We start from the raw sequence: 25,190 nt of genomic DNA on the forward strand, positions 1-25,190 counted from the left end.
AAAAGAACTGGCTTTGCTAATTGGATTATATGGCAGACATTTTTCATACATTGAGTTAAATCAGCAGCTCTAATATTTTTTACTTTTATTTTTTAAAAATTTAAAGGTATGCAAAGGTACATAGAATGAGACATTTAAATTCCATATAACGTACTTGTCCACTCTTACCAGTCTTATTTCTTTCACATCTTCCCCTCATTTTTCTCTTCTGGCCCACACCCAATATATTTTTAATCTATATTTCAATACGTGTTTCTAAAATACTTCTAATAAAGATTTTAAAAATACATAACCATGATATATTTATCATGGTGTATTTATCATACATATATTAGATACATTTATCTAAATATCTAAGAATCATTTCCAGGGAGATTTTAATTTAAATATATGAACAAGATTTCTTAGCATTTTTACCTATAAAGACGGAGGCCATGAATAGACTTTTTGCTGAATCCTGTCTCATTCTGGCAATGTCATGATGTTAGGAGGAAAAATAATATATTTTAAAGCTCTGGTCATTACTTCAAAAAATGCATTTCAATAAAATTTAAATTCCATTTTAATAAATTATCAAACTATGTGTTTTCATCAGTTGTACACTAAGAGTTAAAATAATGCAACTTCAGGCCTGGGTGGCTTAGTGGTTGAGCGCAGACCCGGGGTCATGGGATTGAGTTCTGCATCCGGCTCCTTGTGAGGAGCCTGATTCTCCTTCTGCCTATGTCTCTGCCTCTCTGTTTCTCATGAATAAATGAAATCTTTAAAAATAATAATAAAATAAAATAATGCAACCTCAAAGAGATTTCTTTTAATATTTGAATATATAAACAAAACCAACTTAAATGCTAAGTTTAATTTATGTATCAATTTGTAGACATACATTTCTTGGAGACATATGATAGTGACCACTACAACCACTAAACAAATTTCAGATGTAAAAACTTTTTTTTAATTTTTTTATTTATTTATGATAGTCACACAGAGAGAGACAGAGGCAGAGACACAGGCTGAGGGAGAAGCAGGCCCCATGCACCGGGAGCCCGACGTGGGACTCGATCTGGGGTCTCCAGGATCGCGCTCTGGGCCAAAGGCAGGCGCTAAACCGCTGCACCACCCAGGGATCCCCATTTTTTTTTTTATTTTATTTATTTATTCATGAGAGACACACAGACAGAGAGAGGTAAAGACACAGGCAGAGGGAGAAGCAGGCTCCAAGCAGGGAACCCGATGTGGGACTTGATCCCAGGTCTCCAGGATCACACCCTGGGCTGAAGGCGGCACTAAACCACTGAGCCACCCGGGCTGCCTCTTTTTTTTTTTTTTTTTTTTTTTTTTAAGATTTTATTTATTCATTTATTCATGAGAGACACAGAGAGAGAGAGAGGCAGAGACACAGGCAGAGGGAGAAGCAGGCTCCAAGCAGGGAGCCCGGTAAAAACATTTTATATCAAGATAAAGTTCTGTAAGAAAAATGCAATAGAAGTACAAGGTGGGTAAAAAAGGGAAAGATGTTTAATTAGAGAAGACCTTATTCATGCGTATCTTTAAGTCTACTAGAGTTAATATACAGTGTTTTAGTAGTTTCAGGTGTACAATATAATCATTAGACAATTCTATACCTTACTCTGTGCTCATCAAGATAAGTGTAATCCCTTTAACCTACTTTACCCATCCCCTACCCACCTGCCCTCTGGTAATTGTCAGTTCTCCATACTTAAGAGTCTGGGTTTTTTTGGTTTATCACCTTTTTCTTTCCTTTGTTTTTTGATTTCTTTCTTACATTCCACATATGAATAAAGTCATGGTATTTGTCTTTCTCTGATTTATTTTGCTTAACGTTATACTTGATTCACCCATATTGATGCAATAGACAAGATTTCATTCTTTTTTTAAAGCTGAATAAACAGGTCTCACATTTAGGCCCTCAATCCATTTAAGATTATTTTTGTGTATGATGTAAGTGGTACAGTTTCATTTTTTTGCATGTAATTATCAGTTTTCCCAGAACCATTTGTTGAAGAGACTGTCTTTTTTCCATTCGATATTATTTCCTGCACTGTCAAGGATCAATTGACCCTTTAATCATGGGCTTATTTCTAGACTTTCTATTCTGTTCTATTGATCTATGTGTCTATTTTAGTGCCACTATCATACTGTTTTGATTACTACAACTTTCTGGTATAATCTGAAATCTAGAATTGTGCTGCCTCCAGCTTTGTTTTTCTTTTTCAAGATTATTTTGGCTATTTGTGGTTTTTTGTGGTTCCATACAAATTTTAGGATTGTTCTAGTTTGTGAAAAATACTGTTGGTATTTTGATAGGAATTGCATTAAATGTGTAGATTGGTCTGGGTAATATAGACATTATAAGAATATCGGTTCTTCTTATCCATGAACCTGGGCTATCTTCCCATTTGTGTTGTCTTTAATTTCTTTCTTTCATCAGTGTTTAATAGTTTTCAGAGTACAGATCTTTCACCTCCTTGGTTGAGTTTAGTCCTAGGTATTTTTATTATTTTTGGTGCAATAGTAATTTGGATTGTTTTCCTAATTTCTCTTTATTAGTATATAGAAATGCAACAGATTTCTGTACATTACATTCTGTACATGCTGTATTTTGTATCCTACAACTTTACTGAATTTAATTGTCAGTTCTAGTAATTTTTGCTGGAGTCTAGGGTTTCTGTATATGGTATGTCATTTGCAAATAGTGAAAATTTTACTTTTTCCCTATGAGTTTGGATGCCCTTTATTCCTTTCTTTTTTTTTATTTTATTGGAGTTCAGTTCGCCAACATATAGCATATCACCCAGTGCTCATTCTGTCAAGTGCCCCCCTCAGTGCCCATCACCCAGTCACCCGAACCCCCCCCCCACCTCCCTTTCCACTAACCCTTGTTCGTTTCTCAGAGTTAGGAGTCTCTCATGTTCAGTCATCCTCACTGGTATTTTCACTCATTTTCTCTCCTTTCCTCTTTATTTCCTTTTACTATTTTTTATATTCCCCAAATGAATGAGACCACATAATGTTTGTCCTTATCTGATTGACTTATTTCACTCAGCACCTAATACCCTCCAGTTCCATCCACGTCAAAGCAAATGGTGGATATTTGTTGTTTATAATGGCTGAGTAATATTCCATTGTGTACATATGCCACATCTTCTTTATCCATTCATCTTTCAGTGGACTCTGAGTCTCCTACCACAGTTTGGCTATTGTGGACATTACTGCTATAAACATTGGGGTGCAGGTGTTCTGGGGTTTCACTGCAACTGTATCTTTGGGGTAAATCCCGAGGAGTGCAATGCTGGGTTGTAGGGCAGTTCTATTTTTAACTCTTTGAGGAACCTCCATACAGTTTTCCAGAGTGGCTGTACCAGTTGACATTTCCAACAATGCAAAAGAGTTCCCCTTTGTCCACATCCTCTCCAACATTTGTTGTTTCCTGTCTTATTTTTTAATTTTCACCATTCTCACTGGTGTGATGTGGTATCTCATTGTGGTTTTGATTTGTGTTTCCCTGATGGCAAGTGATGCAGAACATTTACTCATGTGCTTGTTGGCCATGTGTATGTCTTCCTCTGTGAAATTTCTGTTCGTGTCTTCTGCCCATTTCATGACTGGATTGTTTGTTTCTTTGCTGTTGAGTTTAATAAGTTCTTTATAGATCTTGGATACTAGCCCTTTATCTGATATGTCATTTGCAAATATCTTCTCCTATTCTGTAAGTTGTCTTTTAGTTTTGTTGACTGTTTCTTTTGCTATGCAGAAGCTTTTTATCTTGATTAACTCCCAATAATTCATTTTTGCTTTTGTTTCCCTTGCCTTCATAGATGTATCTTGCAAGAAGTTGCTGTGGCCAAGTGCAAAAAGGGTGTTGCCTGTGTTTTCCTCTAGGATTTTGATGGATTCTTGTCTCACATTTAGATGTTTCATCCATTTTGAGTTTATCTTTGTGTATGGTGTAAGAGAATGGTCCAGTTTCATTCTTCTGCACGTGGTTGTCCAATTTTCCCAGCACCATTTATTGAGGAGACTGTCCTTTTTCCAGTGTATAGTCTTTCCTGCTTTGTCAAATATTAGTTGACCATAGAGTCGAGGGGCCATTTCTGGGTTCTCTATTCTGTTCCATTGATCTATGTGTCTGTTTTTGTGCCAGTACCACACTGTCTTGATGATCACAGCTTTGTAGTAAAACCTGAAATCTGGCATTGTGATGCCCCCAGCTCTGGTTTTCTTTTTTAACATTCCCCTGGCTATTTGGGGTCTTTTCTGATTCCAAACAAATCTTAAGATGATTTGTTCCAACTCTCTGAAGAAAGTCCACATGGTATTTTGATAGGGATTGCATTAAATGTAAATTGCCCTGGGTAGCATAAACATTTTCACAATACTAATTCTTCCAATCCATGAGCATTGAATATTTTCCCATCTCTTTGCCTCTTCCTCAATTTCTTTCAGAAGTGTTCTGTAGTTTTTAGGGTATAGATCCTTTACCTCTTTTGGTTAGGTTTATTCCTAGGTATCTTATGCTTTTGGGTGCAATTGTAAATGGGATTGACTCCTTAATTTCTCTTTCTTCAGTCTCATTGTTAGTGTATAGAAATGCCACTGATTTCTGGGCATTGATTTTGTATCCTGCCACACTGCCGAATTGCTGTATGAGTTCTGGCAATCTTGGGGTGGAGTCTTTTGGGTTTTCTATGTACAGTATCATGTCATCTGTGAAGAGGAGAGTTTGACTTCTTCTTTGCCAATTTGAATGCCTTTTATTTCTTTATGTTGCCTGATTGCTGAGTCTGGGACATCTAGTACTATGTTGAATAGCAGTGGTGAGAGGGACATCCCTGTCATGTTCTGACCTTAGGAGAAAGGCTCCCAGTGTTTCCCCATTGAGAATGATATTTGCTGTGGGCTTTTCGCACACCGCTTTTAAGATGCTGAGAATGTTCCCTCTATCCCTACACTCTGAAGAGTTTTGATCAGGAATGGATGCTGTATTTTGTCAAATGTTTTCTCTGCATCTATTGAGAGGGTCATATGGTTCTTGTTTTTTCTCTTGTTGATATGATCTATCACATTGATTGTGTTACAAGTGTTGAACCAGCCTTGCACCCCAGGGATAAATCCCACTTGGTCATGGTGAATAATCTTCTTAATGTACTGTTGGATCCTATTGGCTAGTATCTTGTTGAGAATTTTTGCATCTGTGTTCATCAGGGATATTGGTCTATAATTCTCCTTTTTGGTGGGGTCTTTGTCTGGTTCTGGAATTAAGGTGACACTGGCCTCATAGAACGAGTTTGGAATTATTCCATCTCTTTCTATCTTTCTGAACAGTTTTAGTAGAATAGGTATTGTTTCTTCTATAAACGTTTGATAGAATTCACCTGGGAAGCCATCTGGCCCTGGACTTTTGTGTCTTGGGAGGTTTTTGATGACTGCTTCAATTTCCTCCCTGCTTATTGGCCTGTTCAGGTTTCTGTTTCTTCCTGTTCCAGTTTTGGTAGTTTGGAATACCTTCCAGACATGCATCCATTTCTTCTAGATTGCCCAATTTATTGGCATATAGCTGCTCATAATACATTTTTAAAATCATTTGTATTTCCTTGGTATTGGTTGTGATCTCTCCTTTTTCATTCATAATTTTATTAATTTGAGTCTTTTTTGTTTTATTAATTTGAGTCTTTTTTCTTTTGTTTTTTCTTTTGTTTTAATAAACAATGGTTTATCTATCTTATTAATTCTTTCAAAGAACCAACTCCTGGTTTTTTTTATCTGTTCCACAGTTCTTCTGGTCTCTATTTCATTGAGTTCTGCTTGAATCTTTATTAACTCTCTTCTTCTGATGGGTGTACATTTTATTTGCTGTTCTTTCTCCAGTTCCTTTAGGTGAAAGGTTAGGTTTTGTATTTGAGTTCTTTCCAGTTTTTTGATGGATGCTTGTATTGTGATGTATTTCCCCCTCAGGCCTGTTTTTGCTGTATCCCAAAGATTTTAAATGGTTGTATCTTCATTCTCCATGAATCTTTAGTTTCCATGAATCTCTTGAATTGTTCTTTAATTTCCTGTTTGACCCTTTCATCTTTTAGCTGGATGGTCTTTAACCTCCACGTGTTTGAGTTTCTTCAAATTTCTTCTTGGGATTGAGTTCTAGTTTCAAAGCATTATGGTCTAAAAATATGCAGAGGATGATCCCAATCTTTTGGCATCTGTTAAGACCTGATTTGTGACCCAGTATGTGGTCTATTCTGGAGAAAGTTCCATGTGCACTTGAAAAGAATGTGTATTTAGTTGCATTTGGATGTAAAGTTCTGTAAATATTTGTGAAATCCATCTGGTCCAGTGTATCATTTAAAGCTCTTGTTTCTTTGGAGATGTTGTGCTTAGAAGATCTGTCATTTACAGAAAGCGCTGTGTTAAAGTCTCCCAGTATTAGGGTATTATTATCTAAGTATGTCTTAACTTTGGTTATTAATTGATTGATATACTTGGCAGCTCTCACATTAGGGGCATAAATATTCATGATTGTTAGGTCCTTTTTTTGGATAGACCCTTTTACGTATGATATAGTGTCCCTCTTCATCTCTTACTACAGTCTTTGGGATAAAGTTTAATTTATCTGGTATGATGATTGCTACTCCTGCTTCTTTTGAGGACCATTTGAATGGTAAATGGTTCTCCAACTGGATGCCCTTTTTTCCTATATGTGGTTTGATTGCTGTGGTGAAGACATCTAGTAGAATTTTAAATAAAGTGGTGAGAGTAGACATCCTTGTCTTATTCCTGACCACAAGGAAAAAGCTTTTTCTTTTTACCATTGAATATGATGTTTGCTGTGGGTTTTTCATATATGGCCTTTATTATGTTAAGCTATGTTTCCTCTAAACCTCCTTTGTTGAGGGATTTTATCATGAAGGAATGTTGTACATTGTCAAATGCTTTCTCTTCATTTATTGAAATGATCGTATGGTTTTTATCCTTTCTCTTTTTTTGTTTTAAGGTTTTATTTATTTGAGAGAGAGACAGCATAAGTAGGAGAAGGAGTAGCGGGAGAAGGAGAAGGACAAACAGACTCCCCACTCTAAGTCTGGAGCCCTACTAAGAGCTTGATCCCAGAACCCTGAGATCATGACCTGAGTTGCAAGTCAGATATATAACTGACTGAACCACTCAGGCACCTCTATCCTTTCTCTTATTAATGCAACGTATCACTTTGATTTATGAATATTGAACCACCCTTGCATCCCAGGAAAAATCACAGTTGATTGTGGTGAATGATTTTTTTAATATGTTCTTTGATTCAATGTGCTACTATTTTGTTGAGGATTTTTGCATGTGTATTCAACAGAGATATTGGCCTGTAGTTCTTTCTCTTTTTTTACATTTTTATTTAAATTCCAGTTAATTTACATATTGTGTAATACTAGTTTCAGGTGTGCAGTATAGTGATACAGCATTTCCATACATCACCTAGTGCTCATCACAACTGTACTCCTTATTTGCTATTTAGCCCATCCCCTCAACCACATACCTCTTGGTAACCATCAGTTTTTTTTTTTTTTTTTTTTTTAGGTTTTATTTATTTATTCATGAGAGACACACAGAGAAAGGCAGAGACATAGGCGGAAGGAGAAGCAGGCTCCCTTTGGGGAGCCCAATAAGGGACTTGATCCCAGGACCCTGGGATCTCGCCCTGAGCCAAAGGCAGATGCTCAACCACTGAGCCACCCAGGCATCCCTCAGTTTGTTTTCTATACTTAAGAGTCTGTTTCTTGGTTTGCCTCTTTTTTTCCCCTTTGCTGATTTGTTTTGTTTCTTAAATGCCACTTATGATTGAAATCATAATGGTATTTGTGTTTTCTCTCGTCTTCTCTCCATGTTGTTGCAAATGGCAAGATTTCATTCTTCTTTATAGAGGAGAGACATTCCATTGTATATATTTACCATATATTCTTTATCCATTAATCATCAATCGGCATTTGGGTTGGTTCCATAATTTGCTATTGTAGGTAATGCTGCTATAAACATCAGAGTGTGTGTATCCCTTTGAATTTATATTTTTGTATACTTTGGGTAAATATTTAGTTGCGTAATTGCTGGATCATAGAATGCTTCTATTTTTAACTTTATGAGGATCTTCCACAATGGCTGCACCAGGTTTCACTCCCACCAACAATGCAAGAGGGTTCTTCTTTTTCCGCATCTTTGCCAACACCTGTTGTTTTTTGTGTTGTCGATTTTCGCCATTCTGACACGTAGGAGATGATATCTTATTGTGGCTTTTATTTGTGTTTCCCTGCTGATGATCAGTGATGTGGAGCACCTTTTCCTTGTATCTGTTGGCCATCTGTATGTCTTTGGAAATATGTATATTCATGTCTTCTGGCCTTTTTTAATTATTCATTTTGGGGTGTGGAGTTGTATAACTTCTTTATATATTTTTGGATACTAACCCTTTATAGAATTGTCATTTGCAAGTATCGTCTCCCATTCAGTAGGTTGTCTTTCAGTTTTGCTGATTGTTTCCTTTGCTGGCAGAGGCTTTTTATTTTAATATAGTCCCAATAGCTTATTTTTGCTTTTGTTTCCCTTGCATCAAGAAACATCAAGAAAAATATTGCTATACCTGATGTCAAAGAAATTACTTCCTGTGCTTTCTTCTAAGATTTTTATGATTTCAGGTCTTACATTTAGGTCCCTAATCCAGTTTGAGTTTATTTTTGTGTAAGAAAGTGATCCAGTTTCATTCTTTTGCATGTTGTTGTCCAGTTTTCCCAACATCATTTGTTGAAGAAACTGTCTTTTCCCCATTGTATTTTCTTTCCTGTTTTGTTGAAGGTTAATTGACCATACAGTTGTGCACTCATTTCTATGTTTTCTATTCTGTTCTACTGATCTATGTGTCTGTTTTTGTGCCAGTAGCTACTATTTTGATCGCTACAGCTTTGTAATATAACTTGAAGTTCGGAATTGTGATGCTTCTAGCATTGTTTTTCTTTTCAAGGTTGCTTTGGCTAATTCATTGTCTTGTGTGTTTCCATCCAAATTTTAAGATTGTTCTACCTCTGTGAAAACTGTTGGTGTTTTGATAGGGATTGCATTAAATGTGTAGATTGCTTTGAGTAGTGTAGATATTTTAACAGTATTAGTGTTTCTGATTTCATGAGCATAGAATGTCTTTCCATTTCTTTGTGTTACCTTCAGTTTCTTTCATACATGTTTAACAGTCTTCAGAATATAGGTCTTTCACCTCTTTGGTACATTAGCTTTGTATCCTGCAACTTTACAGTTGTGATGAGCCCTAGGTGATGTATGGAAGTGCTGTATCACTATATTGAATTTGTTTATCAGTTCTAGCAGTTTTTTGGTGGGGTTTTTCAGGTTTTCTATACATATATAGATAGTGTCATGTCATCCACAAATAGTGAACGTTTTACTTTTTCTTTGCTGATTTGGATGTCTTCTATTTCTTTTTGTTGTTTGATTGCTGTGGCTAGGATTTCCAGTACTATGTTGAATAAAAGTGATGAGAGTGGACATCCATGTGTTGTTCCTGACTACAGAGGAAAAGCTCTCAGTTTTTCTCTATTTAAGATGATAGTAGCTGTGGTTTTTCATATTAAGCCTTTATTATGTTGAGATATGTTCCCCGTAAACCTACCTTGTCCACAATTGTAATCATGAATGAATGTTGTGCTTTGTCAAATGCTCTTTCTACATCTATTGAAATAATCATATGGTTTTATCCTTTCTTTTATCGATATAATGTATCATGTTGATTGATTTTATAGATATTGAACCACACTTGCAACCCAAGAATAAATCTTACATGATCGGGGACGTGTGGGTGGCTCAGTGGTTGAGCGTCTGCCTTTGGCTCAGGGCGTGATCCCTGTCCTGGGATCGAGTCCCACATCGGGCTCCCTGTGAGGAGCCTGCTTTGCTTCTCCCTCTGTCTATGTCTCTGCCTCTCTCTCTCTGTCTCTCATGAATAAATTAAATCTTTAAAAAAAAAATCTTATATGATCATGGTGAATGATTTCTTTCCATGTACTGTTGTACTCAGTTTGTATTTTATTGAGAATTTTGGCATCTATGTTCATCAGGAATATTGGCCTCTAGTTATCTTTACTAGTGGTATCTTTTTTATTTTTTATTTATTTTTACTAGTGGTATCTTTATGGGGTTTTGGTATCAGGGTAATGCTGGGCTCATAGAATAAATTTTGAAGTTTTCTTTCCTGTTTATTTTTTTAATAGTTTGAGAAGAACAGGTATTACCTCTTTAAATGTCTGATAGATTTCATCTAAAGCCATCTGGTCCTAGACTTTTGTTTTTTGGGATTTGATTGAATTGAGTAGTGATTCCATTTCACTGCTTGTAATCTATCTGTTGAAATTTTCTATTTCTTCCTTATTTGGTTTTAGGAGGTTGTAGGTTTCTAGAAATTTATCCACTCCTAGTATGTCCAATTTGTTGGTATATAATTATTCATTGGGATGCCTGGGTGGCTCAGCGGTTGAGTGTCTATGTTCTATTGTTTTTTTTTAGTTTTTATTTTGTTTATTTCTGGTCTAATCTTTATTACATTCTTTCTGCTACTGGTTTGGGGTTTTGTTTGTTCTTTTCTGAGTTCCTTTAGGTGTAAGGTTAGGTTGTAGATTTTTCTTGCTCTTGAGGTAGGTCCATTTTGCTATAAACTTATTCTTAGAGAATCTTTGCTGTATCATGCAGATTTTGGAGCATTGTGTTTTCATTTTCATTTGTCTCTATGTATTTGGGGGGTGAGGGGAAGGAACAGAGGGAGAGGAGAGGGAGAATCTTAAGCAGGCTCCACACCCAGCATGGAGCCCAATAGTGGGCTCAATCTCATAACCCTAAGATCATGACCTGAGCTGAAATCAACTCAAGTATTCTGCCTCCATGTATTTTTTTATTTTCTCTTTGATTTTTTGGTTGACCAATCCATTATTAGAAGCATGTTATTTAACCTTCATGTATTTGTGCTCTTTCCATATTTTTCTCTTGTGGTTGATTTCTGATTTCATAGTGTTGTGGTCAGAAAAGATCCATGGTATGACTTCTATCTTTTTCAATTTGTTAAGACTTGTTTTGTAACCTAATGTGTGATTTATTCTGGAAATGACCCATGTGCACTTGAAAACAAAATGTATTCTATTGTTTTAGGTTGGAATTTTTGAATATATCTAGTAAATCCATGTGGTCCAATGTGTCATTCAAAGCCACTGTTTCCTTGTTGATTTTCTCCTTGGGTGATCTGTCCATGATGTAAGTGGGATGTTAAAGTCCAATACTACTATTATATTACTATCACTTAGTCCCTTTATGTTTGTTATTAACTTTTTTATATACTTGGGTGCCCCTATGTCAGGTGCATAAATATTTACAATTACTATATTACCTTGTTGGATTGATTCTTTTATGATTATATGGTGTCTTTCTCTTGTTTCAGTCTTTGTTTTAAACTTTATTTTGTTTGCTATAAGTATTGCTATCCTGGCTTTCTTTTTGCTTCCATATGCTTCATAAATGCTTCACCATCCCTTCACTTTCAGTTTGCATGAATCTTTAGGTCTTAAATCAGTCTCTTGTAGGCAGCAATGCGCCTTGCATTTTATGCATTCTGTCACCCTATGTCTTTTGATTGGAACATTTAGTCCACTTATTTCCAAAGTAATTATTGATAGTTATGTACGTAGTTGCCATTTTATTACTTGTTTTGGTTGTTTGTTTGTAGTCCGTTCTTCTCTTGCTCTCTTTTCTCATGGTTTGTTGTCATTCTTGAGTGATATATTTAGATTCCTTTCCCTTTATTTTTTTTTATATCTGCTACTGGTTTTTGGTTTGCGGTTACCATTTGATTTGTATGTAACTTCTTCTGCGTAGAGTAGTCTATGTTAAGTTGATGATCACTTAAGTTTGAACCCTTTCTTTGCTACTCTCCTCCACCTCCCCAGATATATAGTGTTATACTTTACATCCTTTTATTTTGTGAATCCCTTGACTGATTTTTACAATATACTTATTTTTCTGCTCTCAGGCTTCCTACTTTTCATGCTATTCTTATGTTCTGCCATTTTCACACAGAGTCTCCTTTAAGATTTATTATGGGACTTCTTTAGTGGTCATGAATTCCTTTAACTTTTATTTGTCTCAGAACTCTTTATATTCTCTTTATATTCTCCTTCTATTCTAAATGATAGCCTTGCTGAATATTCTTTCATTCAGCACTTTGACTATATCATGCCACTCAATCTGGCCTCCAGAGTTCCTGTTGAAAATCAGCTGATAGCCTTTTGGGGTTTCCTTTGTTTGTAACTGTTTTCTCTTTCTGCTTTTAAAATTCTCCCTCTGTCACTACTTTTTGCCATTTTAATATTATGTATCTTGATGTGGACCTCCTTGGGTTGATTTTGTTGGGAGATCTCTGCCATCTCCTAGGTCTGGATATGTTTCCTTCCTTATGTTCAGGAAGTTTTCAGCTATTATTTATGAAAATAAAACTTCTGCCCTCTTTTCTTTCTCTTCTCCTTCTGAGATTGCTATAATGAAAATGTTAGTAAATTTGATGTTGTTGCTGAGTTCCAAAAGTCTATTCTCATTTTGTATTTTTTTCTTTCTCTCCTGTTCATCTTGATTCCTTTTCATTACTGGGTCCTCAAGTTGCTAATCCATTCTTCTGCTTCCTCTAGTCAACTATTGATTCCTTCTAGTATATATTTAATTTCAGTTGCTGATTCTTCATCTCTGATTGATTCCTGTGTATAATTTCTGTCTCATTGTTAAGGGTCTCACCAAAGTCCTCAACTCTTTCTCAAACCCAGTGAGTATCTTTATGATCATTAGTTTAAATTCACTATTGGGCATATTATTTATCTTTGTTTTGTTTTTGTCTCTTGCTGTGATTTGCCCTGGTCTTTCATTCAGGATATATTCCTCTGTCTCCTCATTCTAACTCTTTGGTCTGTTTCTGTGTACTAACAAAGTAGCTACATCTCCTGCGCTTGAAAATTATGGCTTTTTGAAGAAAAGGTCATGTAGTGCCCTGCAGTGCAGTGTTACCTGTTTACCAGAACCTGGCATTTAAGGACTATCTCCTATGTGTATTGCCTGTGCCCTACTTTTGTGGCTGAGCTGCTTTTGCCTTCAGTCCAGTCATCCTCAATGGCTCTCTTTGCCTGTTGTGGGCTTTATTTGGTCCCTGTCTCGCTAGTAGGCCAGTCTGAGGCCACATTGGGCTTGAGTTGAGACAGACCAGGTGTTTGTCAGAGATGCAGTAGCACCAAACTGCAGAGTACCCTGTGTCATCCTCTGAGAAGCTTTGATTGGTGGATGCAGTCTGCAGTCAGACCAGCTATCTGCTCCTAGCCCACTGCTGTGTCCATGGTCTGACTAGTGTATGTGGTTATCTTTCCCTCTCTTTGAGGCAGGAGTTACTTTGTGGTTGTTCTGGGACTTGTTGGGGCTGCTTGCATACTGCCAGGCTTTTGGCACTGTTTTGAATGTGCTCTAGCCAAGAGCATATTTGAGGCTGTGGATCCACATAGTTTGTCAAATCAGACCTGCAGTTTTTGCAAGGTTTGCAATCATGTCTTTGCAGGAGGGAAGCTGCAGTCACCATTACTAAGGCCAGCTGGTTTGGAGGGAATAGGTCCACAAAGTATGTGGGTTTCAGTGCACAGCGTTAGCAAGGTTTGTGTGGGTCCTCTGGGGGAAGGGTTTTGCTGGGGCAGGACTTGCAATATAAGCAAGTAAGCTTGGGAGTGTTGGCACTGCACTGCTTCCCGCAGATGGACATGTATGTATGCTGGGAGGCTGGCGTGGGGAGTACCACCTGCCAACCTCTTTGTTCCTAAAAAAGTCTCCCATGGAAGCCTGCCCCTCCAGCACACGCTCTGAGAAGTATGACCCTGGCACTTTTCAAACTGCTGCTTCTATGCTGTATCTCTTCAAGCTGTTTATTGTGCTCTTTCAGGACAGTGACTCCATGTTCTCTCACCTTATGGTTCCTCCAGAGTGTGGAGCCCAGTGATTTTTAAAGTTTCAAGTTTTAAGTCCTGCCGGTTGTAAGAACTCCTGAAATTTGGTCCTTTTGGTTTTCAAAGCCCAATGTTAGGGGGATTTGTCTCCCTGTGAGGTTGCCTGTAGTGAGAGTCTGTTTCTCTCCCTATAGTATCCCTCCCTCCTGCCTGCTGGTCTGTTTAGCTCCCCACCTTTTAGCTCCCCACTTTGTCTTGCCCTTCCTATCCTCTTAGATGTGACCTGTTCTCTATATTTAGTTTGGGAATTGGTTCTCCCAATCTTTGGGTCTTTTTCCGGGTTATTTAATTACACTGTGAGTGTTATCTAGTTGTATATATAGGATGAGATGAGCTTAGGGGGTCCTCCTGTTCCCCCATCTTTTCCAGCAATCTTCTTGATGCAGTTTTTCTATGGAGAATAATGGGTAAAAATTCAACATGATATTTATATTCCACTGGATATACTTTTTAAAGAGTATTTTATTATAACATCTTAAGAATTCTGGTAGATTTGAAAATTACATATTTTGTAGCTGTTTAAACTGATGAAAATATTTAGATTACTACTTTTTTTTAGAAGTGAACTTAATGTGTTAAAGGATACATAGTTTTCAAAGATTCCTTTAGAGCCTATCTGAGCAAAAATGATTGAAGACCACTAGACTAAACTAGAGAGCTTGGAAAAGCATGCTATACCCATCTCCTGGTAATTGCTTTTATCTGTATATCTAAAATAATGATAATTCATGGTAGACTGATCACTGAAAAGTGGGTGGATTCGCAGTCATTTCAAAGTCATTTGAGTCAAAAAGTCATTTCAAAGAGCAGTTACCATAAGCAGCTAAAAGCTACAGGTGACATTAATTACATTGAAATTCATTCTTTGATAAATGCTATTCTTTGAGATTAAGGGTAATAGTGCCCACAAATTAGAACATCTTGATATAATTATGTTTCCTGTAGGGTGGGGTGGTGGGTAGCTAATAATTGTAATGTTCTACAGAAGTCAAGAAATGTCAATGAATATACTCGAAACGGCTCAGAACTGCCCATTTTTTCATCTCTGCTGTTTCTTCCTTTGTAATCAGAACAGTTTGTATTTGTGACCATGGTCTTCAAATGGAGTTAAGCATATATATGAGAAGATTATAGTTTATATGAATACAGTTGCTTATAAAGATGGTGTCTGTTGCTTCTTAGCAAAAAACTGATTTGTACAGAGAACAAAGGTAAAGGTAGAAGGAGAAATGAATTTTATTTTCAACTCTAAATTTTTAGACAATTGAATTTTAGTATACAACTGCATATACATTTAATTTTCAGCTATCTTAAAATGCATCACAAAAAGAAAGAATAGCTCTTCCCTTCTCCCTGCCCCCATAAGCTAGTAAAGTATAAGGATTAACTTACACCTGCCTTTTAAGAGAGATATTAACTGCCTTTTAAGAGATATTATTGTAAATTAACAGAGTATAGGTAACAAATATAAAAGTTAAAATACTGTGAAGACCTTGAATATTGATTTGAAGTGTTCTGGAAGGGAATATTATAATTAATATTTTGTTAGGAGTTGCAAACTCGAATGTCTAGATGAACCCAAAAAGAAATCAAAATGAGTGAAGCAATTTGGGAAGGTGGGGACATTGGCTGACCATAGGCAGTATAGCCCTTGTCTGGAAAGGGCCAGTTTGTTATCAGACCTGGTAATTTCAAGAGAAGCTGGAAATCAGATTTTTATGTAAAATCCGATTTTGTATTAAGTTTTACCAGTGAGGGGATCCCTGGGTGGCTCAGCGGTTTAGTGCCTGCCTTCGGCCCAGGGCTTGATCCAGGATCAAGTCCTACATCAGGCTCCCTGCATGGAGCCTGCTTCTCTCTCTGCCTGTGTCTCTACCTCTCTGTGTGTGCGTATCTCTCATGAGTAAATAAATAAAATCTTTAATAAATAAATGAATTTTACCAGTGAATTCAAAGTATTAAAAAAAAAATCTTCATGCTGAATTTGGCCCATAGTCTGCTACTTTATCATTTTTGTTTTATTGCTCTTTTAAATTCTTTATTTGAAGTGTACATTTTTGTCTAGGAGTTAGTTGAAGTTTTCCAAAACTTATTTCAAAGCAAATCTATAAAAAATTCTTTAAGGAATAAGATCAATAATTTCTCAGGCAGTAATTAAGGACAACCACATAATTAACCTCATTGAGCTCAATTCTGTAGAAGCTTATATTTTTTAATTCACTTTTGACCTATAATTACAAATTTCTTGGGAACATTAGGAAGCTCTTCTGAAATGACTTTGGGTTAAACTTGTTGTAGAATCTCTCTAGCCTACTTCTGATTATTTTGTTAGTAATTAAAAATAATTTAATGCTTAGAATTTAAAGAACCTATGAATAAATGGTCTAGCTTAAAAAGAAGTGAAGGGATCCCTGGGTGGCGCAGCAGTTTGGCGCCTGCCTTTGGCCCAGGGCACAATCCTGGAGACCCGGGATTGAGTCCCACGTCGGGCTCCCAGTGCATGGAGCCTGCTTCTCCCTCTGCCTGTGTCTCTGCCTCTCTCTCTCTCTGTGTGACTATCATAAAAAAGAAAAAAAAGAAAGAAAAAAGAAGTGAACCAGCCATTTTTAAATTGGACTTGATTGAAATTATTATAGGCATTTCTAACCTTGTGTAGTATGAAAGAATAACATGACATGAATGCTTGGCATTGAATTACCTTACACTAAATGCTGAATACAATTTCTCACTTTTATATCTTACTGCCATAACCTTATATTATGGAATTTTGATTAAAGTAATAAAATCAGGTTATTCGAGCATTTGCTTAATTTTGTTTTTAAGGTCTTATTTTGGCAACAGATGAGGCCTATTGTATGCTAAAAAGTATGCATAAGGATTTTGGGAAGAAGTTAATGTTTGTAGAACATGGACCCCTGGTGGAGGGAAAATCCTCCTGCTGAATGCTTATTCTTTTTCCCAAGATTCACCTGCCTAGAGCATATTAGTCATTTGTTTCTCTCTGCTTTCCCGATACATCAAAACCAAGTCCAAATAAATCTTGTTTGCTACCCAGTCACTTAGATGCTATATTGATAATTCAGTTGGACTTATTAATTAACCTTAAAGTTCTCTTTGGAGATGGCATACCTAGGCTTCCATATTTCACTCGACCATACATAGTATTGCTGGGAAAAACATTGCATGTTCTCACTAGAGGTAGAGAAGAATAGGAAATGCTACTTGATACTATGACATAATCCAGCAAATATTTGCTGACTATAGACCATGATTCATTTCAGCCACTATTTGGGAGCCATGTCCTGGTTAGGCAATGTAAATAGATAAATACATGAATCGGGGTATCCAGAGGAGCTTACAGCTCTTTTTTTTTTCTCCAGGAAGTGGAGGTGGAGGAGGAGGACGAGGAAGAGAGAGAGAGAGAGAAAGAGAAAGAGAGAGAGAGAGAATGGGAGGAAGGGCAGATGGAGAAGCAGAAAGAGAATCCCACAACCCTGAGATCATGACCAGACTCAATATCAAGAGTCAGATGGTAAATCTATTAAGCCACCCAGAAGCCCCTCAGAGGAGCTTACATCTTAAAAACTGCTATTAGTAGAGAAAAGTATACTCAGATACCAGTAAGAAATGCAAAGCAGGGCCTTGATAAATGAGAATGACTTTGACACTGGAGTGTATTCTGATGAGGAATTGAGAAATTATTTTATTTAGGCTTGCTCTTTCTTCTATAGTTCATAATAGTTTACCAGAGTGACCTTCTTGGTTTTGATAATTGTACTATGGTTATATTAGATGTTCACATTAGAGGAAACTGAATGAGGCATATATGGTTGTTTTTTATAATGAAATAAAATTATATATAATTAACCATATAAAGTGTACAATTTAATGATATTTCATATATTCACAATGTTTTACAACCATCTTGTACTTCAAGTAGCTTTTCATCATTCCTAAAGGGAACCCTGTACATATTAAACAATCATTTTCCCTTTACCCCTACTCCCAGTCCTTGGCAACCACTAATCTGCTTTCTCTCTCTGTGGATTTTTCTATTGCTTATATTTCATCGAAATGAAATCATAGAGGATATGACCTTTAGTGTCTGGCTTCTTTCTTATAGCACAATGTTTTTTGGGGGTTTTTTAAATATTTTATTTATTTAAATAAATAAATAAAAGAATAAAATAAAATTTAAATAAATAAATAAAAGAGAGGGAGAGAGAGAGGCAGAGACACAGGCAGAGGGAGAAGCAGGCTCCACGCGGGGAGTCCGACACCGGACTCCATCCTGGGTCTCCGGGATAACTCCCTGGGCTGAAGGCGACGCTAAACTGCCAGCCACCCAGGTTGCCCAGCACAATGTTTTAGTGTTCATCCATGTTACACCATGTATCAGTAATTTAGGTGGTTTTTTTTTAGCTGTATAATATTTTTATTTTATGAATGGCATTTTGTTACTACATTCATCTGTTGGTGTACATTTGGGTCATTTCCAGTTTTGGGCTGTTGTGAGTAGTGCTGCTAAGAGTATTCATGTACAATGAGTTGTTTGAATATGTGTTTTCAGTTGTTATGGGTATATACCTAAGTATAGAAATGCAGAGTCATGTGGTAATTTTATGTTGAATTTTTTGAAGAATTGCCAAACCGTTTTCTACAACCAGTGTACCATTTTATATTCCTACCAGCAGTGTACAAGATTTCCTATTTCTTTACCTCCTCCCCAACACTTACTATTTTTTGGCTTTTGATTTTTGCCATCCTAGTGGTTGTGAAATAGTTTCTCATCATGGTCTTCTATTACAATTCCTTCATGACTAAAAATAAATAAAAATAAAAATTCCTTTATGACTAAAATGTGACCATCTTTTGATGTGCTTAGTAGCCATTTGTGATATTCTTAGGAGAAATATCTAGTCCTTTGCCCATTTTTAAATCAGATTGTTTTTATTGTTGAGTTATAAAAGTTTTGTATGTAGTCTAGATACTAGGCCTTTATCAGAGATATTTGCAAGTATTTTCTTCCCATTCTATGGAATTGTCTTTTTACTTCCTTGATAGTATCCTGTAATGTACAAGTTTCTAATTTTAATGAACCTAATTCATCTATTTTTTTCTTTTGTTGCTTGTTCTTTTGGTGTTATACCTGAAAATCCATTTCTAAATCCAAAGTCATGAAGATTTTCCCATATGTTTTCATTCAAAAGATTTATAGTTTTAACCCTTTGATCCATTTTTAGTTACTTTTTGATATATGGTCTGAGGTAAGGGTCTAAATTTATTCTTTTCCTTAGCTCAAAATGTTGGAATTAATATTCATAAGAGATAATCATCATCATTCTTTATTGTCTTGGAAACAACATCTATGATAATATTAAATCATTAAATCATTTTTTCTTAAAAAAAAGAATCAAAGACAAATATGAGAGCTAAAACTAAAAAATTCTCAGGAGAAAGCATAGGAGTAAATCTAGATGAACTTGGATTTTGAAATGGATTCTTAGATATGACAGCATAAGAATAATCAACAAAAAAAATAGGTGAGCAGGATTCATGGAAATTAAAAACTACATCACAGGACACTATCAAGGAAGTGAAAAGACACTATTTAGAATGTGATAACTGGGCAGCCCAGCTGGCTCAGCGGTTTAGTGCCACCTTCAGCCCGGGGCCTGACCCTGGAGACCTGGGATCGAGTCCCACATCGGGCTCCCTGCATGGAGCCTGCTTCTCTCTCTGCCTGTGTCTCTGCCTCTCTCTCTCTTTCTGTGTCTCTCACGAATAAATAAAGTAAATAAAATCTTAAGAATGTGAGAACTTTTGCAACTTAAAAGTAAAACACTATATTTAATAGTCTAACTTAAAAATAGGCAAAGGATTTGAGTAGACATTTCTCCAAAGGTGTACAAATGGCCAGTAAACACATAAAAATATGTTCAACATCATTAGCCATCAGGAAAATACAAGTCTAACCGCACAATAATAAAACAAAGGGGCAATAAATAAGTTTTGATTTAAAAATGGAGCTGGAACCCTCTGACGTTGCTAGTTAAGAACATAAATGCTAAATCCACTTTGGAATGTAATTTGACAGTTCCTCAGAAAGTTAAACGTACAGTTACCACGTGACCCAGCAATTCTTAAATATATACCCAAAAGAATTGAAAACATGTCCACATAAAAACTTGCACATGAATATTCATAGTACCATTATTTATAATAGCCAAGAGTGAAAACAAGCCAAATGTCTATCAACAGATAAATGAATAAACAAAAATACAAATATACAGTGAAATATCATTCAGCCATTCATTAAAAGGACTGAAGTATTGACATATGCTACATCAATCAACCTAAAATTATTATTCTATATGGAAGAACCAGATTCCATTTATAAGTAATGTCCAGAATAGGGAAAATCATAGTTATAAAAAGCAAATTAGTATTTGCTAAGGGCTATAGGGAGGGGAGAAGAGAAGTAACTAATGGATACAGGGTTTCTTTTTGAGGTAAAGAAAATTTTTTCCAAGTCCGTAATGGTGTTGTTTACAAACTGTGACTATACTAAAACCATTAAATTATATACTCTAATAAAAGAGTGAATTTTATGGTATGAGAAATATCTCAACAAAAATCAATAAATTTTTAAAATATCTTACAGGCAGGGATTTTTCTGTTTGAAAACAATGCTTATTTGATATTTCCCTTAAGAAAATTATTTTTTTTTAATTTTTATTTTTTAGGAATTTATCATGGCATCCTGCATTGACCACTAAAAGTAAAATGCGAATTCCACATTCTCACGCATTTATTGATCTCACTGCAGATTTTACAGCAGGTAAGTTGCACATAAATGTAAAATATTTCTTTCAAACTGCCAAAGAATTATAAGGTTTTACTTATTCTTATATTAGTAATTATTCTTACTGAGTTGAATGTTAAAACCAAAATTTTAAAAGGTTATAAGGAAGTCAGTGATATTAGATAGATATTAAAAATACTGGATATTGGGGCACCTGAGTAGCTCAGCTGGTTAACTGTCTTCAACTCAGGTCATGATCCTAGGGTCCTGGAATAGAGCCCAAACTCTGGCTCCCTGCTTAGCAGGAAGCCTACTTCTCCCTCTACACTCACCCCTGTTCATGCTCACTCTCTTTCTCTCAACTAATTAAATATTTTTTTACAAAAAGTACTGGATGTAATAAATAAACCTTTAGTTGTTGCTTTTGTTGTTTGTTAACCACATCAGCATTTGTATTCTCCACTTAACGTGGACTTAGATAATTGAGACACCTGTTGCCTGATGTTTCTTTCCCTTTTCGTTTAAAAATTATTGCGACTAATAAATGCTGTAAATTTAATTATAAGAAAAATACTTAGCTTATAATTTAAAATTTTCAAAGACTTTTTACAACTTTTTATAATGAAAAATCCTAAACATAGAAAAGTAGAATAGGATGATATAAGCACTTTTAAATTATCAGTTAGCTTCAACAACGATCAGTATATGGTCAATCTTATTTCATTGGTACAACTATTCACAATCCCTCCTGCCCCAAATAATTTGAAATCCCAAACATTGTATCATTTAATTTGTAAATATTTCTCTAAGATTTGATTGATTGATTGATTGATTGATTTATGAGAGACACACACAGAGAGAGGCAAAGACATAGGCAGAGAGAAAAGCAGGCTCCCTGCAGGGAGCCCAATGTGGGACTCGATCCCAGGACCCCAGGATCACACGCTGAGCCAAAGGCAGATAGATGCTTAACCACTGAGCCACCCAGAGGCCCCCATTTGTCAATATTTTAATCTATATTTCTAAATGATAAGGACTTTTTTTATTTTTAACAACCATAAGATCATTTTGATATCTAAAAAAAAATTTAACAATGGTTTTTTAATATCATCAAATATTTATTCACTATTGAAAATGCCCCAGTTATGTCCTAAGTATTTTTATCAAATCAGGAGCTAAATGGAGTACATACATGTATTAAGAAAACATTATCTATGTTATAAAATGTTTCAAACTGTGTTTTGCCAATTCTGTCTCCACAGTCTTAGCATGTGACTCTATACCCTGTATTTCTTCCTAACCAGTAGTTAAATTTGAAGCCTTGATCAGAATAAGACTTTGAGGGGTTTTTGGTCAAGAATACCTCCTAGATACTGCTATTTGTTTATAAAGTACAGTTGAGAGAGCCAGGTTAAGTGCTGGATGTTTGCTTCCTCCTATGTTTTTTTCCAGTTATTTTTAATGTGGTCAAATACTCATAAAAGTTGCCATCTTAACCATTTTTAAGTATATAGTACAGTTGTATTAAAGGCACTCATAATGTTGTCCCACCGTGTAACTCTTTCATTTTATAAACCTGAAACTGTGCACCCATTAAACAGTATCTCCTCATTCCCTTTCTCCAGCCTCTAGCAACTTCTATTCTATGTTCCGGCTCTGATTTTGACTACTTTAAGTACTTCAAATAAACAACATCCTGACAGTATTTGTTATTTTGTGACTGACTTCACTTAGCATAATGTCCTCAAGGTTCATACATATTACATATATCAATCTCTCTTCCTCTTTTTTTTTTTTTTTTTAAGATTTTATTTATTTATTCATGAGAGATAGATACAGAGAGAAAGGCAGAGACACAGGCAGAGAGAAACAGGCTCCATGGCAGGGAGCCCAATGTGGAGTTGATCCCAAGTCTCCAGGATCACACCCTGGGCCAAAGGCAGGTGCCAAACCACTGAGCCACCCAGGCATCCTCCTTCCTCTTTTAAGCTAAATAATACTTCATTGTACATATCCCACATTTTGCTTATCCATTCATCTGTTCATGAACATTTAGTTTACTTCTGTTTTTTAGCTGTTGTGAATAATATTGCTATGAACATGGATGCACAAACATCTCAGAAATCCTGCTTTCAATTGCCTTGGAAGTGGGATTTCTGGATCATATGGTAATTCTTTTATATGTATGTTAAGGAACCGCCATCACGGCAGCTACACCATTTTCTATTCCCACCAACAGTTCACAAGGGTTCCAATTTCTCCACATACTTGGCAACATTTGTTATTTTCTGTTTTTGGTTTGTTTGGTTTTTTCATAGTAGTCCGCCTAATGTGTGTAAGGTGGTATCTCATTGTAGTTTTGATTTGCATTTCCCTAATGATTAATAATGTTGAACATCTTGGGGCACCTGAGTATGTCAGGCGGTTAAGCATCTGACTTTTGGTCTTAGAGTCCTGGGATGGAACCTTGCATCGGGCTCCCCGCTCAGCAGGGAGTCTGCTCAAGGATTCTCTCTCTCTCAAATAAATCTTAAAGAAAAGAAATAACGTCAAACATCTTTTTGTGTGGTTTTTGGCCATTTGCATATTTCCTTAGTAAGAATGCTTATTCAAGTCTTTGCCCATTTTTTAATTGGATTTTTTTTTTTTGGTGTTGTTGAGTTTGAGTTATTCTCTATCCAGAATATTACTTCCTCATCAGTTATATGATTTGAAAATATTTTCTCTCACTTTGGGGATGCTTTTTTGCTCTGTTGATAGTGTTTTTGGATGCAGCGATGTTTTTAATTTTCATTAAGTCCATTTTGTCTGTTGTTTCTTTGTTACCCATGCCTTTGGTGTCTATCCAAGAAATCATTGCCAAGTCCAGTATTGTGAAGCTTTTGCCCCATATTTTCTCATAAGAGTTTTATACTTTTATCCCTTACTTCTGGACTTTAATCTATTTTGTGTTAACTTTTGTATACAGTGTTACATAAGAGTCCAGCCTCATTCTTTTGCATGGACCAATTTTCCCAGCACCATTTGTTGAAAAGACTTATCATTTCCGCAGTAAATAGTCTTGGCACCCTTGTCAAAAGTCATTTGACAGTATATAGGAGGATTTATTTCTGGGCTCTTTATCTGTTCTACTGACCTATACATTTGCCTTTATGCTAATACCACACTGTTTTGATTATGATAGCTCTTCAGTAAATTTTGAAATCAGAAAGTGTGAATTCTTCAACTTTGTTCTTTTTCAAAATTGTTTTGGCTATTTGAGGTCCTTTGAGATTCCATGAATTTAAGGATGGATTTTTCTGTTTCTTCCAAAAATGTTGGGGTTTTGATAAGGATTTTCCTGAATCTGTAGATCATTTTGGGTGATACTGACATCATAACAATATTGTCTGGCAATAGAACATGAAACATGTTTCCATTTATTTAAATGTTTTAATGATTTAATGATTTATTTCAACAGTGTTTATAGTTCTCACTATACAAATCATTCACCTCCTTGGTTAATTCCTATTTTAATTCTTTTGATTCTGTTGTTAATAAAGTTGTTTTCTTAAGTTCCTTTTTAGATTTTTCATTGTTAGTGTGTAGAAATGCACCCAATTTTTGTGTGTTAATTTTGCATCCTGCTATTTTGCTGACTTCACTTACTAGTTCTGACACTTTTTTGTGGAATCTTTAGGGTTGTCTACAAATTAATTCATATTGTCTATAAGCAGAGATTATTTTGCTTCCCTCTTTTCTAATTGTTTACTTTGTATTTCTTTTTCCTCTTCATTCCATTTTTACCAGTAAAGAGATTCTCTTTGAGTAATCTTTCTAAAGTTAACTTAAAATACATGGGGAAATATTAAAAATTATCATTGTTAGTGTTATGTTTTTCAAAACCTTATTTCTGCCTTTAAAATCATTTCAGCAAGGGCAGCCCAGTGGCTCAGCAGTTTAGCACCACCTTCAGCCCAGGGCATAATCCTGGAGACCCGGGATCAAGTCCCACATTAGGCTCCCTGCATAGAGCCTGCTTCTCCCTCTGCCTGTGTCTCTGCCCCACCCCCCATGTCTTTCATGAATAAATAAATAAAATCTTTTTTAAAAAAAATTAAATAAAATAATTTCAGCAAAGTTATTGAATACTTGCTGCATGCAAAGCCCTCTGCTCTTTTGTTATGTGAAATACAAAGATGACAAAAAATATTTGCAGTCATCAAAGAGCATTTAGTGTAGAAGAGGCTTACAAGTCTAGCTATGTTATGTAGCAGAATAAAATAAGCATATATTAATTACAAACTGCTTTACAATAACAACAGAGGTAGTAGGAAGAG

The 25,190-nt window shown here is 35.8% G+C and overlaps 1 protein-coding gene across 3 annotated transcripts in view; it reads left to right on the plus strand.

Annotated features, from left to right (window-relative positions):
- The window catches only part of ITFG1 (integrin alpha FG-GAP repeat containing 1), a 291,906-nt gene that overhangs the window by 18,026 nt on the left and 248,690 nt on the right, over positions 1–25,190 (plus strand). For all 3 annotated transcript variants that reach the window (XM_077898547.1, XM_077898546.1, XM_077898545.1), the window contains exon 6: positions 20,813–20,907. In XM_077898547.1, coding sequence (XP_077754673.1) covers positions 20,813–20,907 — 95 coding nt within the window. The remainder of the gene's footprint in view (positions 1–20,812; positions 20,908–25,190) is intronic.

This window comes from Canis aureus, chromosome 5 (assembly GCF_053574225.1).
Source record: "Canis aureus isolate CA01 chromosome 5, VMU_Caureus_v.1.0, whole genome shotgun sequence".
Lineage (NCBI taxonomy): Eukaryota > Metazoa > Chordata > Mammalia > Carnivora > Canidae > Canis > Canis aureus.